This window comes from Ambystoma mexicanum, chromosome 4p (assembly GCF_040938575.1).
Source record: "Ambystoma mexicanum isolate Mex_15411 chromosome 4p, UKY_AmexF1_1, whole genome shotgun sequence".
Taxonomy (NCBI): domain Eukaryota; kingdom Metazoa; phylum Chordata; class Amphibia; order Caudata; family Ambystomatidae; genus Ambystoma; species Ambystoma mexicanum.
The window spans coordinates 1104093884-1104110199 of NC_090927.1; the positions used below are offsets into that span (position 1 = coordinate 1104093884).

Here is a 16316-nt window from a genome sequence, read left to right on the forward strand (position 1 = left end):
GTGACAATTTACATGTATCTAATTTGTTCGGCAGGGTGGAGGGCGAAGGCGCCTCAGATTCTGGAGATCAGCAGATTAACATGTCTTGTCGGCTCTCCCTTAAAATATTACATGTAATTGTATTGGGGTGACAAGTTACATTGTAGATCAGCCCCGAAAGATGTTTTTCTTCTGATGCTTATGCAGAGGGATTTGGGGCAGTTTGTCCTGTTCTGTTTCAGAGGCTGACACATTTTAAGTTTCAACATTTTCACACTTTGGCCTTTTGCAAAAGGGGAGCATAAATAAAGGTATTCAGGAATGTGGTTTAGAGCATTCGGTTTTAGATTGTGAGTTAGTATTGCATTAACAAGGTGGGGAGGGTAGAGCAAGCAAAACACCAAAATTAATCTTTAATGTCCAGCCCTATTCTAGTACAACAAAAAATAAATATTCCTATGGTAAGGCCACTGCAGTGGTTACTCAAAGTCTGATCTCTCCTGGTCTCTGCTTTCATCTTGTGAATCAAGGTCTTTCCCAGTTTTCAGGCTTGCAGATTCTCTCTCCTTCAGGCTTCTCCTCAGCCTTATGGTGGGCTCTTCCCAGCCCCTTGGCTTCTTAGGATTCACTATAGGTCTCTCCCAAACATTGCCTTTCTCACGATTCACAACATGTCCTTCCTGGACCGTGGCTTTCTTAGGATGAACAAGTTCATCCTGGCCCATAGGTTTCCCTGCTGCACCTCTGCTTTCTCACGATTCATAACAGGTTCAACCTTGACCTTGGTTTTCTCAGGATTCATGCCAGTTCCCTCCTGGACCTTAGCTTGCCCAGGATTCATAATAGGTCCCTCCTGGACCTCAGCTAGCTCGGGATTCAGAACAGCAATAATGAGTATTTCACTGACCACAATTTGGGTCCTTGTCAGGTAGCCAATATTGTGTCATCCTACTGCCATGGGGCAGGTATCGCTCCATATTACCGTAGGGGTGTTGGTGTATAGCCACATGCTTTGGCTTTCCGGTTCCCTCAAGAGTCGGGTGGCGTCTTCCAAAAACCCTTGTCACCTTCTCTTTCGAGAGCCTCCAAGCCTGAATCACTTCAAGCCTGGCCTCTTTTTTCCTCCCCCAAAATGTTCCTGCTTTCCTCCAGACAGTAGTTCTTTTGTAAATTTCACTTCTAGGAAACCCGCCTTGTGTCAAGGGAGACAAGCAGTCACGTCTGTCCCTTCTAGGATCCTCTCCTCTTCTACCTCTTTCCAGGCTAATTTATTTTCCCTAGGCTGAGTCTTGCTTCCTCATTTGCTCTATATAGCTTATTCCCCTTTCTGGTTTGAATTCTCAAGCCTGTTTGGTTATTTCCCTTGGGCGCCTTCACTTTATCTCATTATATCACTGTTGTAGCTCTTGTATTAATTACTTGGCTGACAGCCTTTATTGCTGGTAATGAGAGCCAACAAGGTTTTAAACACATTCATGGCATGCAGAGCCATGTGGGAAATTTTCACTACGTGGAGAGAGGCTCCATGGCTTTCAGCGGTTACTCTGTTCTTCTGGTGATCCTGCTGCACTGCGAGCATGACAGCATAACATATGCATGCCTTCCCATGCTTATTTCAGGTAAGCATTGGACATTTTTTACTTGTGGCTTGCGAACACTGCAAGTTCACGGAATTCAGTGTACTCGGTTGCATGTCAGTTGCCCTGGTTTCTGGGTACGGGGACCCTTTGCAAGCTTCCTGGGAGTTGGAGTGTTCGGAGCCATGGCCACTTTGGGTACTACTTAGTCTCTGGGGGTATAGCAAGCCAACGGGATCCCTCCTCATTCACCCTTTGGGAGCCATATCAGGTAGTGGTCAGACCAGCCCAGTCCCTGGTGGCTCGCTTTCCCTACATATAAGAATGGGAAGTTCTGACATCTCTCTGTGTGGCCTCACATGCTGGTTTGAGATGCTCCTCTTTCGTGCTGCTATTTCAGCATATAAGTATTCCTTTGTGTGTCTGCACCAAAACTCCTTACATTTCATATTTGCTTGCCATATTTCTTACACTATTATTGTAGCCTTAACTAACCTGGGTTTCTTGGGGATTAATTAATGTTTTTCATGCTTCTCCGGGATCTTGAGCAGTATTCCCAATGCTTCACACCCTTCCTTTTCGCTTATCTTACCACGTTGAATGAACTGTACGATATACTGAATTGCAAGGGTTTTTTCTGCTGGATAGAATTTATACTTCACTGACTGCTGGAAAAGCAGGACCAGAGTGCAGCTCCAGGGCCCCACCCTTTGTACTCTGTGAATGCACCAGGAAGCAGACACAGACAACTGAGTACAACTTGGGGCACAAACATGTTTTAAAAAGAAGGTTGGGAGAAAATATCTAGCTTGCCCTATGTTAAGGTGGGAATTCCCTACCTAACTGAAACAAAGGAGAGTCTTTGTCAGGAAGCCCAAAGCAAATGTCTGTCTGTGTCCAAAATCTATGCTTGCCCTCACAACTACCTGAATATAATGTGTAGGCATGTCAGCATCAAAATGAGACGTGATCAAATAAAAGTTCAGAGCTTCTTCCAGGAGTGGTTGGAGAATGGATATTCCCTTCCCCATGATTCAGGACAGTTCACTTTGTCAAAAAGAGGAATTCCCTTCCCCATGCTTTCAAGTCCCTCAATGCTCAAAAACCAACACAATTCCTTAAGACACTTCTCAGCTTTTCTGGCAGCTTTGCCTTTCATCAATTTCACCAATATCACACAAATTCTGTTCAATAATATCCGATCACCCAAGTTTCTCCTTGACAGTCAAACACAAGCTTATATGTGAGTTACGTGGCTTTTCCTTTAGGTGGGTATATCCGGTCTAGGCACAGTTGTCGGACCACACAGTCCACCCATTAAAGGTGACGCAACTGACACCCCTTATTTGCTTTGAACCCTTATGGTCCTTTAACTGAAGTAACACATTGTACAATGGCTGGGATGCAGAATAACTTACACCAGATAATAAGACCGACTCAGGAAGTTGACAAAATGTCTTGTCAGCCTGTTTTATTTTCAATTGTCTAAAACAGGGAGTTTCAACGGAGGCCGCACAGCATATTCTCAACATATTTCATAAAAAAGCATTCGTATATAGCAAACATTCATCATAAGTGACGTCATACTACGTGGCAAACAAGAAAAACCTACGTGGGATTGTGGTTGGCTTAAAGGGAACATCTAAGTATACTTATATTGGGTGCGATTGTGATTGGGTCTCTACAGTCAGTTGGATAACTTATGCCCACCTCTAGTGCAAGTCATCTTCGACAGTTATTAGATACACAGTACATGATTGGCTCTCAAACTATAAAGCCCTTCATTATATGGCCTTCTACAATTGGTTGGCACACTTGTACCCTTCCAGAACATTCGATTCACTAGCAGCGTGTAAGCTGGTACCCCAGGTGTCAGTGGGTGAACTTGACCGTGCCTCCCCGCCCAATTAGCCCCATATCTCTCATGCCTTCTGACATTCAGATTGTATTTGAACTCAGCCTTGTAGTTGCGTCTTGCTCCTGGGAATATAGGGGAGTGTGAGCACATTCTTATCAATGTTCAGGTCTGCATGCCCACTTCTATTTCCATCCCGGACTAACGTGACAGGAGACCGTGAATCGGCCCATTCTATAGCATTTAATTGTCTTACATGAAGAAACTTGGCACTCATGATGTTCTCTCTTTGCAACTTTAACAAGGGATCCTCGGCGTCTCACATTCACTGTTCTTCAAGGACTGATAACCAGCTTTGGCTGTTTCAGCCTTTGACATCAGGCCAGACAGCCTTCTTGGTCTTGCTTAGAGCACCAACTAATTCTTTGCTGTGACAAATGCATAGCTATCCATCCTTCTTTCTCCATGGGTTTGAGCTTACTAAAATTGTGACATCGAACATCCAGATTCTATTTCATGGCGGGACTGCCAGCAGTCTATTTCACTACGTATGGCCAGCCTCATGATTACTTAGTCTACTTGCATTGCAGCATCTGTACAGTTATAAAACGGCTTGCATTTTCTGCTGTGCGCAATCTTCAATCCGCATATAGAAGTTTACTCACTTCTTCGGACGTCACCAGCTTCTTTTCCTCTCATTTTCATATTCCTTCTGGGACTTCCTCCAGGAAACTATCAGTTTGCCAGGGATACATCAGGTATGGTTTTCTTAGTGGATAACTTGTCTCTAAGACTCTCCTGGGAACAGTCACAGTTACTGGTGTTGTGCATGTCGCAACTTCTGGTTCCCAACATACAGGTAGCATGGGGGCGGGGCTTCCTGTAGAAGCATTTGGCTCCTCCTCTACAGCTTCTTCTTCACAGTTACACTGCAACTGTTTCAGCCTCACAGTGGTATTGTGTGTTCCTCTTGATACTTTATCAAGACTGTTTGCCACCATTCCCTTGTTATACTTTCAAATAGTCTCAAAGCTTTTGCCAGTTTTCTTTCAGTTTGTACAGTTCTTCATATTCTTGTGGCACTTGCCAATGCTTGTTTTCTTCGGTTTACACAATTCACAGTTCCTTTGTATCAGGGAATATCATAAATTGCTTGCAATTGAAATCTTATTGTTTTCTTTCGGTTCGGTATTCAAAATATTCAAGCACATTGCATAAATTGCCATCAAATTCCCAAATTATTCTCCTGCTGAGAATTTTCACCCTGCTCACAGGCATTTTCACACTTTTCAAACACTTCAGTTGCTCCGGCCCTTTCTTGGCTTAATTATTTTGATCTGGTTCACAGTTCAGTACTGACAAATCCTTCTATTCAATTTTCTTAGCCTTTAAATCATTGTACTGTCAAAAGTCTTTCTTTTAAGATGGACCGGCATTCACGGCGCCTAAACAGCCCCTGGCTCATTCGCGGGTGATCCCACCTGCACAGACCACATGTTTTATACCGCCCTCCAGGCCTCAGGTTCAGGCAATGTTCTTTTACTGAGTAACGGTCATGGTACTTGGCATCCCTCTTACTCGTCCCAGTACCAGCGTGGTAAAGAGAGAATGTAAGACTCTGGGTTGTCTCTTCCTCTATCTGACTGATGTAGATTGGGAGTTTTTTTTTCTGGAATAATAGGGTAGAAGTTGATAATACCCTATAAAGGCTTAGGGGATGTTTGACTGCTTGTGAAAGGGAAATGGGGGATACTGTGTCTCACCCCAGGGTGCCTCATCCCCAGGCACCTTCACCCAGGTGATTCCCCCTCACATATACACCCCCAGGGCCAGGATCCGAAAGTGACGGCCTTTCCTTGGCCACCTGGGAGGAGGACATATTGGGGAAAGAAGTGAGGACGCCCTCAGATTACTCACAGCTCCTGCTCCAATGCTCCACCCCACCACCCATCTGCCAGATGAGTTAAGGTCACTGACAGTTCTGTCTGGTACAGCGGGCAGTGAAAAAGGCTGTGCGCTTGGACTCCCACTCTGCTGGGATCAGCTTGAACATTAGTGCACTGCCCATGTGCAATTTTATCCTTTGGATATCCATTGATTATCTGCACGCACATGCCAGCTTGGAGTGGTGAGTAGATGACTAATCCTTTCCATAAATATTGTGATATGTAAAGTGATGGAAAACAATGTCATTCATAACAAGAGCTAAACCTTATTGTTTCAAGTTTCTTGCTCAGAGACTCTCCTCCCTGATCCTGTTCAGATCTCAGCACACTGACTTTCAGACATTAAGGCACGCACATTGAAGGCATTCTGTCCGACACAGCTGACGACTGGTCTGGCCAAAAGGAAGAGAGTACACTCAAGACATGGTCTTATGAAGAGGGGGTGGTAGGGTATGAGCATCAGAGCTATCAGCTAGAAAATCACGATTACCTTGCCAAGACCATTCTTAACCTGGTATTGATTTGGTCATAAGTTCTGTGAGAGTAATTTACAGTCAGTAGATACAATTGTTTCCCTTACAGTTGATAACGTAATTAAGCAAGTACAGAAATTAACAATCTCTACAGCAGTGTGCTGACAACAGGGGGTTTGAGAGTGTGCTGAGTCATACTACCATCTTCCCTCCTCGTTGGTCTTAAAAGGCTCCAAAAAGGTGAAATAATAAGAAGCTACGATGAATCGCAGGCCTCCGTCAATTCGCCTTAACCTGCAGACCCCTGTGTGAGGCTAGGGAGGTGAGCACGCTCCACAAGATTCGCCCTAAGGGTTGAGGCAAGTGGGACCTCACAGGGAGAAACTCCGCCGTTAAGGACTCCCATTCCTGTGAGGAACTCCCTAAGCTGCATATGTAGGACTATCTTCTATGAAGAATAGTGTGGCAACTTTACGTTTGGCAGAAGACAATATGAAAAGAAACGTATGTGAAAGTAAAAGGGCAGATGTCGCTTTAACGAAAGAAGTGTATTTAACTGTGATGAGTCAGAGCAGAAGGCGAGAAGGAGAGTGCTGTGTAGGGGAAGTCCCCTGACATCATCACGCTTTGTGCAGGTGGAGTCAAGCCACGTCGTGGAGCCTGTGACTTTCGAAGAGCTTAACAAACACAGTGGGATATGCAGAGGCCCAGCATATACAACCACAAAGGAAGCATTATGAGAAGGAACACAGAGGAGAGGTACCTGGTAGCGATGTGACTAGTGGGCAGGACGCCTGATTAACAGTGCAGAGAACTACCAAGAAGGGAAGCCTGAATGGCATCCGATCGCCAGCATCTGTGGAAGGCAGGCCCCCGATGAGGAACCAAGAACGGGCCCCCGAGCAGCGAGAAGAGAGAAAAGCAGTACCCGAGCATGAGCCTGGCCATGTAACCCATCGACACAGAACGAAAGAACCGGGGGAAACAGGAATAGCAGGAGGCCCCTGGGGGATCATGTGTGCATGAAGAAACTCGTCCTAGTTCTGAGAATGAGAATTAAAATATAAAGTTGAGTGACTGCAACTGTAAAAACCTTAGGAAGCATTTACCAAACAACCCGGTTGGGGAAGACCCGTGTCACTTGAAGAGAGAGACTCGTCCGTCCCAGTCTTGAGGATTAGATTGTATCAAAGAAAGTAGTTGACAAAGGATGTGACGTATATATGAGAGAGAGAATATACCCAGGTGGAGAGCCAATAGAGACTGGGAAATAAAACCCAGGGAAGGACAAGAGAAGGCCGGAGAAAGTACAAGCCAGAAACACACAAGGAGAAAGACGAGATAAGGCCTGGCAGTGAACAAGATAAAAGAGCAGACAACCTCAGAGAGAGAAACCTTGGCACAGAAAGTCAAAAAGCGAATCAAGACAAACATAGTTTAGGAAAGCCTGAGCAGAGAGACTGGGAAGAACATATATGTGATTATAAAAGAGTATGAGGAACTGCTGGAAGGAAATGTACTTCAAAGCTAGGGCCACAAACAGCACGCAAGAGTCATTTTGAAGAACTGCAAGAGTTGATAAGAAAGACTATCCAAGTAGATTACGTTGAGGAGTATATGAGCCCAAAAGAAACCTGTATATAAAAAGACTATCCAAGAAGAAGAAAAGACCAGGGGAAGAAGAGATAGTCTCTTGGCCTCTTTACTTTAGTTATATTTAGTGGTAGGGTCAGTTAGCGTTAGTTTGGCCAGAGGACATACTTACTTTGAAGTTCCTGACATCGGACAAGCACCTTTTAGTTCCTTTAGATAGGCAGTGTATTCCCTTTAGCACTAGGGAGAGAGGCATTATTCTTATAATTTTCATTAAATGTGAGAACAAAATGTTCTCAATATGTCCGATTCCTCCTTCTGACCCACCACAAAGCCTAGAGGAGACCTGCTTCTACAACCCCATGCCTTCTAATGATACAGGAATACACCGTCCAGAGGCTAAATGCACCTTCAAAAGACTCAGAGCTCTCTTCACAATGTTCCTCTTAGACTCCCCGGTACAAATTGTTGGTGTGATGAGAGGCAGGCCCACAGATAGGACTTACTGAAGAGAGCTGCCAAGATGGACCATTCTCTGGCGAGAGCTTGATGAAAGGCAATTATAGACCCCCCAGCAAGGTTGCATACCACCTTTTTTTTGGGTTAAAATTGTTGTTTTAGATGTAATTGAACTTTTTCAACATATTAGTATAGTATAAACATGTGACATAATGCATTATTTCTTAAAACTTGCTGTCAGTCGTTAACATACAAATGATTCAATACATTCATCGATGTTATGCCATTACATTGTATACGGTCATCTCCAGTCACTATAGGTCTAGCTTTTTCAAAAACCTCACAGTTGCCAGATTTAGTGATATTCTTTGTGCATTAAAAATAAGTTGCCACATTTCCTGTTGCGAAAGCATATAAAAATCACAAAAGAATGTATAATAACATTCCTTTCTCAATTCTTTGAGACCTGGGGATTCCACCAATAAGTGCATCAAAGTCTCTTGAACCCCTTGATTATTACAGAATCTGCACATATAATCCTTTGTAGTTTTAGATCTTGAGGCGAACATCGATTTGGTGGACCATATATTAAACCTAAGTCTCATTATGTCCGCTCGGTACATGTGGTCAGGGAATTTCATCAAGCATAAGGGAACAGTATTTTTTTTTGTTGTCAAGAAACCTCCAGAAATGAATGTCGGATACTTTTGGTACGCTGTCCAGGTATTATTCCAGTCACAGTGCCACCATTTCAATTTTGCCTTCACTGGATTGGATATCAATAGCTCCAGGTCAATATCATCTTCTCTTATTGCCTCATCACATGATTTATACCAAGGTGGCAGGTATTTGGTAGAATTCAGCTATAGATATATAGCAGTCAGTAAAGAGGTTTGGTACCGTTCGTTGGATTTACATTTGGCATACAATGTCATGGCATTCCAGATGACTATAGCTTTGAGAGATAACAGCCCTAATTCAAATCGCACAATCTGGATCGGATAAGTTCTACGGATGGGTAATAAGGCTTTCCAAAACAAGCCCTCGATCAAGTTCCAGTCTGGTTGAGTCTCAGGCAACTTAGTGTGGGCTCCATAAATTACTAATGGTACAACTTAACCTTTATAATATTTAAGCACAGGGGAGTATGTGAATTTCCCATATCCGGATTGTATCACCTTTGCTTGAGATACCAAACCCCGGATTTGATATCGCCGATCATTAATATAGGGAGCTTCATTCTTAGAGTCACATACTACAATACCCAAGTACTTGTATTCATGTATTAGCAGCACCATCCTTCTGCTGACTGTCCACTTATATGCTTGCCTCTGGTTTTTCTTGTTACATTGCCATTTTATTATGTTTGAGTTTCGCACATTGATTGCTAGCTTATATTTGCTCTTCATGTGCTTAACATTTTAATAAGTAGTTTTATATCTAGATGGTCGAATTCTAGCGATGTTTTGTCCTCTCTTAATGATGCAGGTTTAGAAGTATGTTCCCTATCAGCATATATTTCCGCATAATATGTTGACCAGGTTTCTTCAGAAATTGAGTTTAGCATGAGGGTTCTATTGCTTTTACTAATTTCGTTGTTTAGTAATTTCCAAATTGTCTTACTAGATTTTGTTGCCAACGCAGCTAACATACATTAGTTATTAGCTCGGATCTTCTTGATGTTATGTTAAACAACAAAGTTTCTATATTTCATGCATATATTATTTACTAGGTTTTTAGAGACCTTGTTCGTTTTAGTTTTCAGATGTCTCATATCTTTATTTAGCTGCTTTTTATCCTTCAATATAGTTAGGCCGAAAGTATGTTTATGTTTGTAGTGCGGCGCATGCCCTTTTTCCCAGTGGCTACAAATTAGCCAAGTGCATGTGTATAGTCAAATGCATCCTCATTCTGGCAATAATTGTTTTGCGTATTCAGCATTTCTTTGAGATGCACAAGCATAGAATGATTCCAAATCATCCTGCATTGACCTTGCGAGATGGAGAGCTGATGGCTACGATACTGGCACGGTGCCATTGAGTCTTTTACTAGAGTAATTTCAAGTATATTATGATCACTTAGGATAGAATCTAGAACCTTAAAGTTTAGGACTTGGGGCAGGGCTTGGTCAGATATAAATGCATAGTCCATTATGGGAGAGGAGGCTATTCTATACCATGTTGGTTTAGGAGGGTGATCATCTTTATAGCTGCCATTCAGCATCATCAGGTTTTGTGATTTCATGAGATTTAGCCATCTTTTAGGTTGTGAGTTAGTCATAGCAATTGCTTGGTCAATGCATGATATATTTAAATCCCCTACTACAAGAATTGTATATCGGTCAGGCTCACACGCTATTAAGTCAAGTAGTGATGTTACATATTCAAAAAAATCATCATCATTTAACACCACTGGATTCCAGTAAATATTCAGTATAGACATTGGGAAGAACGAATCGTTAGATGTATTGTTTGAGATAAGTTTTACCAATTGAAGGCAAGAGTGGGGGAAGTCCCATGGGATGAGGTTTCCTTTTAGTTTTTTTTTCACGGCAATCAATAGTCCAGCCATACGGCGTCCCCTTGCTTGTTTAATAGCAGGTACCCACACTATGTCATAATTTGACCAAACTGGGTATACAGTAATCCAGGTTTCCTGTAAAATTATTATATCATATTTTAACAGGTGATGCAAGTCATTGATATCAGTGAGGTGTGCATGTCCTCGAGTATTCCACAGCGCAATCAAGTAGGATGGATCGCTAATTACCGGGCTCTAGTGTTGGAAAGCATTATTGTTTTCTTTAATGGTGTTTCTGAGCCATGCCTATGATACTTGATTTACTTCACCATCCCTGTTTTGTTCGGAGGGTGGGAGGGGGAAATCGGGGAGTAACCTCGAGATTTTCATTCCCTCTTTTATTTCTACGTGATTTGGGGATAGTTTCATCTTTAAAACTCACAGTCTTGTTTGTAGCTCTTTCTTTGACGTTACAGCCATTCACTTTATTCAAAGGCTTCTAAGGCTGAACTGTTTTGGAAGCTGTCAGTATTACACCTCTATTTTTTAGCTTGCATCTTTCATTCCAGATACAGTCCTTGACAATTAAGGATGGTGTTCTAATGAACACAGTATCCAGTTTTCGGGATCTAGAGAATCGTATAGATTCAATGTCACATGTTCTAAGGGGAATGTCAGTGTCTTTCAGATCTTCAACCAATTGTACATTTAATCTCATCGATATAACTTTATCCAGTTCATTGGCAATATCAGGTTTTAGTATAATAGGAATGGCAGTGCCCGCTTGCCACAATTGGAGGAAGCCATTCTTTTTTGCTCCAAGGTCAAAAACCTGTCTTTGGATCCAGGAGCTCCACTCAATGTGTTTTTTTTCTGGACCAATGCCACTGCTCATCTCGCCATGAGGCGAGGCTTCTCCACAATCGGGAAGGGTAGATATTGAGTACGCAGAACAGTCCATACAATCCATTTCATCAGTAAGTTCAATAGGTTGATCTACCCCGGGGTGAAAACTTTAAAGAAGCGGTCTTCTGACAGGCCGTTCCGATTCTGCTTCTTGGGTTTGTCTAAGTGACAGTTCATCTACCAATAGCGGGCCCAAATCATTAGACTCGATAACGGGGTCAGTATTTAGACCTACAATTCCAGACACAGTGGGCCTCATTACAAGTTTGCAAGTCCGGTAACTACGGTACCGGTAAGCTTGCTGGTACCGTATTTACCGGACCGGCAAACTACGAGTTCTGCACGCAGGGCATGTCGCATGCACCGGCACCATTCTGAATGATGCCGGTGCATCCGGCCTCCACATTCCCATTGAGCCCGATGGGGCTAAAGCATTTTATCGAAATGACCCGGTAATTGCCCATTCCCAGGCACCGGTAAATTTCGCAAGTTCGGCGGCAGCCTGCCTGTTTTACTGGCAAGGCTACCGCCGAACTTGTAATGAGGCCCACTGTCCGTGAGGCCCACTCCAATAACATCCTGTCGGGTCAAAGAAGGATTTTTGGTTTGTGATACAATGACACATGAGGTTAGCATAGATAGACCATTTTTGGCTCTTTAGTGCATGCAATTAGCGTATCAAGTTTCCCATCTATATCTAGAAATTTTGAATTGCCAATCAGCAGATCTAATTTTTTGGCCACTTTCAATAGCTGGTTGTGTTGATGATGGACTTTTTTCAAGAGGGCCTCATATAGCATAATTAATGCATACATGCTATTATTCAGGGCCATAAAAATAGGTTCATTGGATGTAGGTTGCGGTTGTTTGAACCCGAAGGATGTGCAAGGAGTGGGTCTTGCGAAAGATACACTAGTTACAGCAGATGCATTTAAGAATGATCTTGGTGAATCAGGGTAAAGAATTGGCGACTGCGACCGGTTCGGCTCACGGGCTGCCGTGAGTTCACATGGTTGGGTTTCCAAAATCGTATTCCCTAAGAACAAGGGTGATTGATCCGTGATCACACGAGGCTGAGAACATGATGTAAATGGAATGTGCAAGGTACGTGCCTCATTAGGAGGGTGTTCATTAGTAGCATCAGGGTGTAACTGCTGAAAAGATTTCGCTTCTTGTATTACAGCATTTAGCCGAGGTACGCTTGGCGAGTTGCTTTGTGATTTAATGACTTGTGAATATAGGAGCGGGATGTTCAAACCCATTTCCATATGAACTTGAGCCAGATGACAAGAAAGACGATCATTCTATTTAGATTTGGTATAGGAGATCTATCATCTGATACTCTGCGTGCATCTTCAGACTGGAGCAGCTGGGCAAGCAAAGCCGCATCTGATATGGATATAGAAGCCACAACAGTTTTTCCATGTATATTGTTTAAAGTCCGTGAATGAGATTGTTCTGTGATCGACTCGTCGTTCCTAAGTGCCGTTTTAGGAGCATAGTATGCACGAATGTCTGCTCTAGCAGATTTAGAGCGTGACAGCTTTTTGCAGCACGCTGCCCAGATGCTGTTTCTATCCGAGGTGCACGTGGGTCTAGATGCTTGGCTTTCCTGGTGGTTTACAGCGGAGGAAATTATCTTGATGGGGCAGGGGGGCATACCAGATTTCGAAGTATAAGACGCCATGGAGGCCAAGGCAACAGTCGATAAGGGAAAAGAAGAGGTTGAGGGAGTTACAGGAACTTCCCGGGCAGAGGCTTACCTCAACACTGGTTGATGTTGACGATCCAGGAAGCACCGGGAGGCTGTTCGGCTGCTCAGCTGAACAGCACTAGCCGGAAGCACTCACTGGAAGCACGCGCGTAGGCATTGGATTTTGAGGACTTCTGTGAAATGTGGAAGGGGCTTCTATCATGTTTCTACTGCAATAAAAGCATGCCAGCAAGGTAATTCCAACAGTGGTTTGGAGTCAAACAGTTGAATCAGCAGCACTGGAGACACACCGGCAGATCAGCACTCGCCGGAAGCACTCACTGGAAGCACATGCGCAGGCATTGGATTTTGAAGACTTCTGGGAAATGTGGGAGGGGCTTCTATCATGTTTCTACTGCAATAAAAGCAGCCCAGCAAGGTAATTCCAACAGTGGTTTGGAGTCGAACAGTTGAATCAGCAGCACTCGAGACAAAGTATCACCGGCAGATCAGCACTCGCCAGAAGCATCCACCTTTTCTTCCTCATCATAGAACCTTGTCCTACATCTTGGAGTGGAATGGCCATTGTTGGTTGGGCCAGTCTATTAAGGAAAACCTCCCAGTCCAAATTCATACTGCAAAACCTCATCCAGCACTTCATAACATTTTGTAATGAAAACGAACTATCCATGGTCGGCTTTGAAGGGAAAAACAACTGTTGACTCTGTGTAAAACCACTGTCTGTCTGCCTCTTTGACTACTGACCTGAAGCCTGATTTTAAAGAGCCCAATGAGATTGCTAAACAGGACCGCAAGAAGAATGGCGAAGGGTAGAGCTTGATCTGCATTACAGATCAGCCAAAACCCTTGGAATAAGGTGACTCGAACATGGATATGTTTGATCTGGAAAGTATGCATCACCCCCGGGCTGCCAACTATATGAGCGTCAGACATGCGGCCAAGAACCCCAAATTCGTACCCTCAAAGTCACAGGAAAAACATTTTTGACCAGAGACTCTGTGCCTTGCCTTTTTGAGAAACCTGAAGGTGTCTCACCCGCTAGTCGCCAGGGATCTGTCATCCAGGTGGCCATGGCACAGCAATTGCTATTGGATCTAGTTCCTGGGGTGGACCAGTGCAGGAGGATCACCAGGGTGAGGGGTCCTCGGCGAGTAGAGGTGGGACACTGAAGGGTGAGACGTGGTATCCCCTTCCTTATGACACCATTTCCCCATCCTCCCAGGTAGGATATCTAGAAACTCAACGCCCCCCCTTTTCTGACACAAACACTTTCTCACGGACAGTTAATCGTGAGAAACAATGGACTAACACCAGAGCCGTAGAGCCGTATACCTGACATATCTCAACACAAGAGGCAGCAGAGTCGGGCAATTACTGATAACTACACACACCTGACTTCCATCACACTTCCCCATACGGATAAAAGGCGGAGCACAAAAGCACACTCTGAGCAAGCCCAAATGCACGACGAAGCAGCTATTCCGGGTTGGCAGTTTAAAGCGTAGAGAAAGGCGGCGAGACCAGAGAAGATGACAAGGTCGGAATTAACCTTTGCCCTTTTCACGAAAGGATTGCAACTGTCTAGAAGCCTCATGGAAAAGAAACATAAGACAAGAAATTACAGCTGACGAGCAGTGTAGCGTGTGTCAGAGGTACACAGGGCCATTTAGGGAGAAGCGATTGCCACTGTGGTACTTTCCTTGACTCCGACAGCAAAGCAACACCAACGAGTTCAGCACAGCCAGTCAGTCGGGAGAGACTGATAACAGACCGGACTGTGATGCTCAAGGTTGCAAGTGCCAACAGTGTATGAATAAAGAACTTGTGTGCGATTGTACTGTGAAACCAAAATAGGTACCAGAAACAGAGTGGTGCAGTGCCACTTGGGAGCTCACTCGAAGGTCTCTGTTTTGTATGCACCCCTGCCTTTCCCCCTCAGATTATTGAACAGTGAAATCGAAGTTGTCCTGCAGCGGGTTAAGTAGAAGCCTGTGCACATTCAAAAGTCTTTGATTACCTATGATCTGAAATTGGTCTGACCGCGGCTGAGAGAGACCAATTTAAAAAGAGGATCTGAGCCAGGAAGAGGGGGATCCAGGGTGAACAGTAAAACTCATGCGTGAAGATATTGTTGTGGCAAATGTGAACCCGACTGAGGGATGCCTGCAAGTTAAAGTTGGTCTGAACCCGACTGAGGCAGGCTAATTGTGAAAGAAGGATCTGAGCCGGGTATCCAGGGGGCGAAGAGTAAATTGCCTGGCTTGACTATTTGGAAAAGGAACTTACCTTTGTTGTTTATGGTACATCAGGTCCTCTGAGGCAAGAGACCTGCACATAGAGACTTGGGCGCAGAAGTCCCTGATGTTGGTGAAGGAAACTGTAACCTCATGCCAAAGAAGCCCAGGGTTGTGCTGTGCTCCAGTGACCCGCCTTGTCCTGTGCTAAACTCGTGGGGAAGGAAGGGAGGCCTAAGCATCCTGACTTATAATTTTGGGAACTCTTCCTTCTTTTTGTGAACATTATACCATACTTTTTATTTGACTAGACTCCACTAGGACTGTATTATTATTTGATGGTCGTAGCTCGCTCCCATCTTAGATATGGGTTTAGATAGGAGTTTTCCACACCCCTGATAAAAATTCAGTAAACACCCTTGAACTGTGATCACTTGTGTCTGTCCGACTTTGATACCATGCCTTCTTTACACCTTCAAACACTGAAAGGTAATAACTTATGAATATGCAGTTCAGAAGAATTACCATATATTTAATATGCATAAATGTTCTTACTTTCTGGAACCGGTGGCGGAGGATAATTTAAAGATTCTGAAGAGGGCCGTGCGGAGTGAGCACCAGAACGAGTTTTTTCTTTATCCCCTTTCTTCTTTGTAGGCTCCTTTGCATCAGATTTATCTGGTAAAACAAGGTAAACCAAAGACAGTAAACAATTCCGATGCCACATGCCTCAAATAATTGTAAGTCATGCTCTTCATTGCTGACCCTTACTGAAAGGGCAAAGATCAGACATCACAGTACAGAATTCACAACATACAGATAGTATGTGAAGACAAACATTCATATCTTGCCAACAATCTAGGGCCTCATTATGAGGTCGGCAGTAGTGGTAATTCTGCAGTTACCGTCTATTTTGTACAGAAGTTCATGTTTAGGACGAATACCTCTAGCGACACTTCATTGGAGGTAAATTCCTCCGGCAGATTTTCTGCAAAGATCGGCTATTTTTGCCTCCATCAAAGAGGTGGAGGTCAAAATTTTCAAAAGGAATCAAAATATA

The 16316-nt window shown here is 43.8% G+C and overlaps 1 protein-coding gene across 2 annotated transcripts in view; it reads right to left on the reverse strand.

The window, feature by feature from the left end:
* ADGB (androglobin) overlaps window positions 1-16316 on the reverse strand; it is a 2161023-nt gene that overhangs the window by 1706167 nt on the left and 438540 nt on the right. For both annotated transcript variants that reach the window (XM_069606692.1, XM_069606693.1), the window contains one exon: window positions 15812-15934. In XM_069606692.1, coding sequence (XP_069462793.1) covers window positions 15812-15934 — 123 coding nt within the window. The remainder of the gene's footprint in view (window positions 1-15811; window positions 15935-16316) is intronic.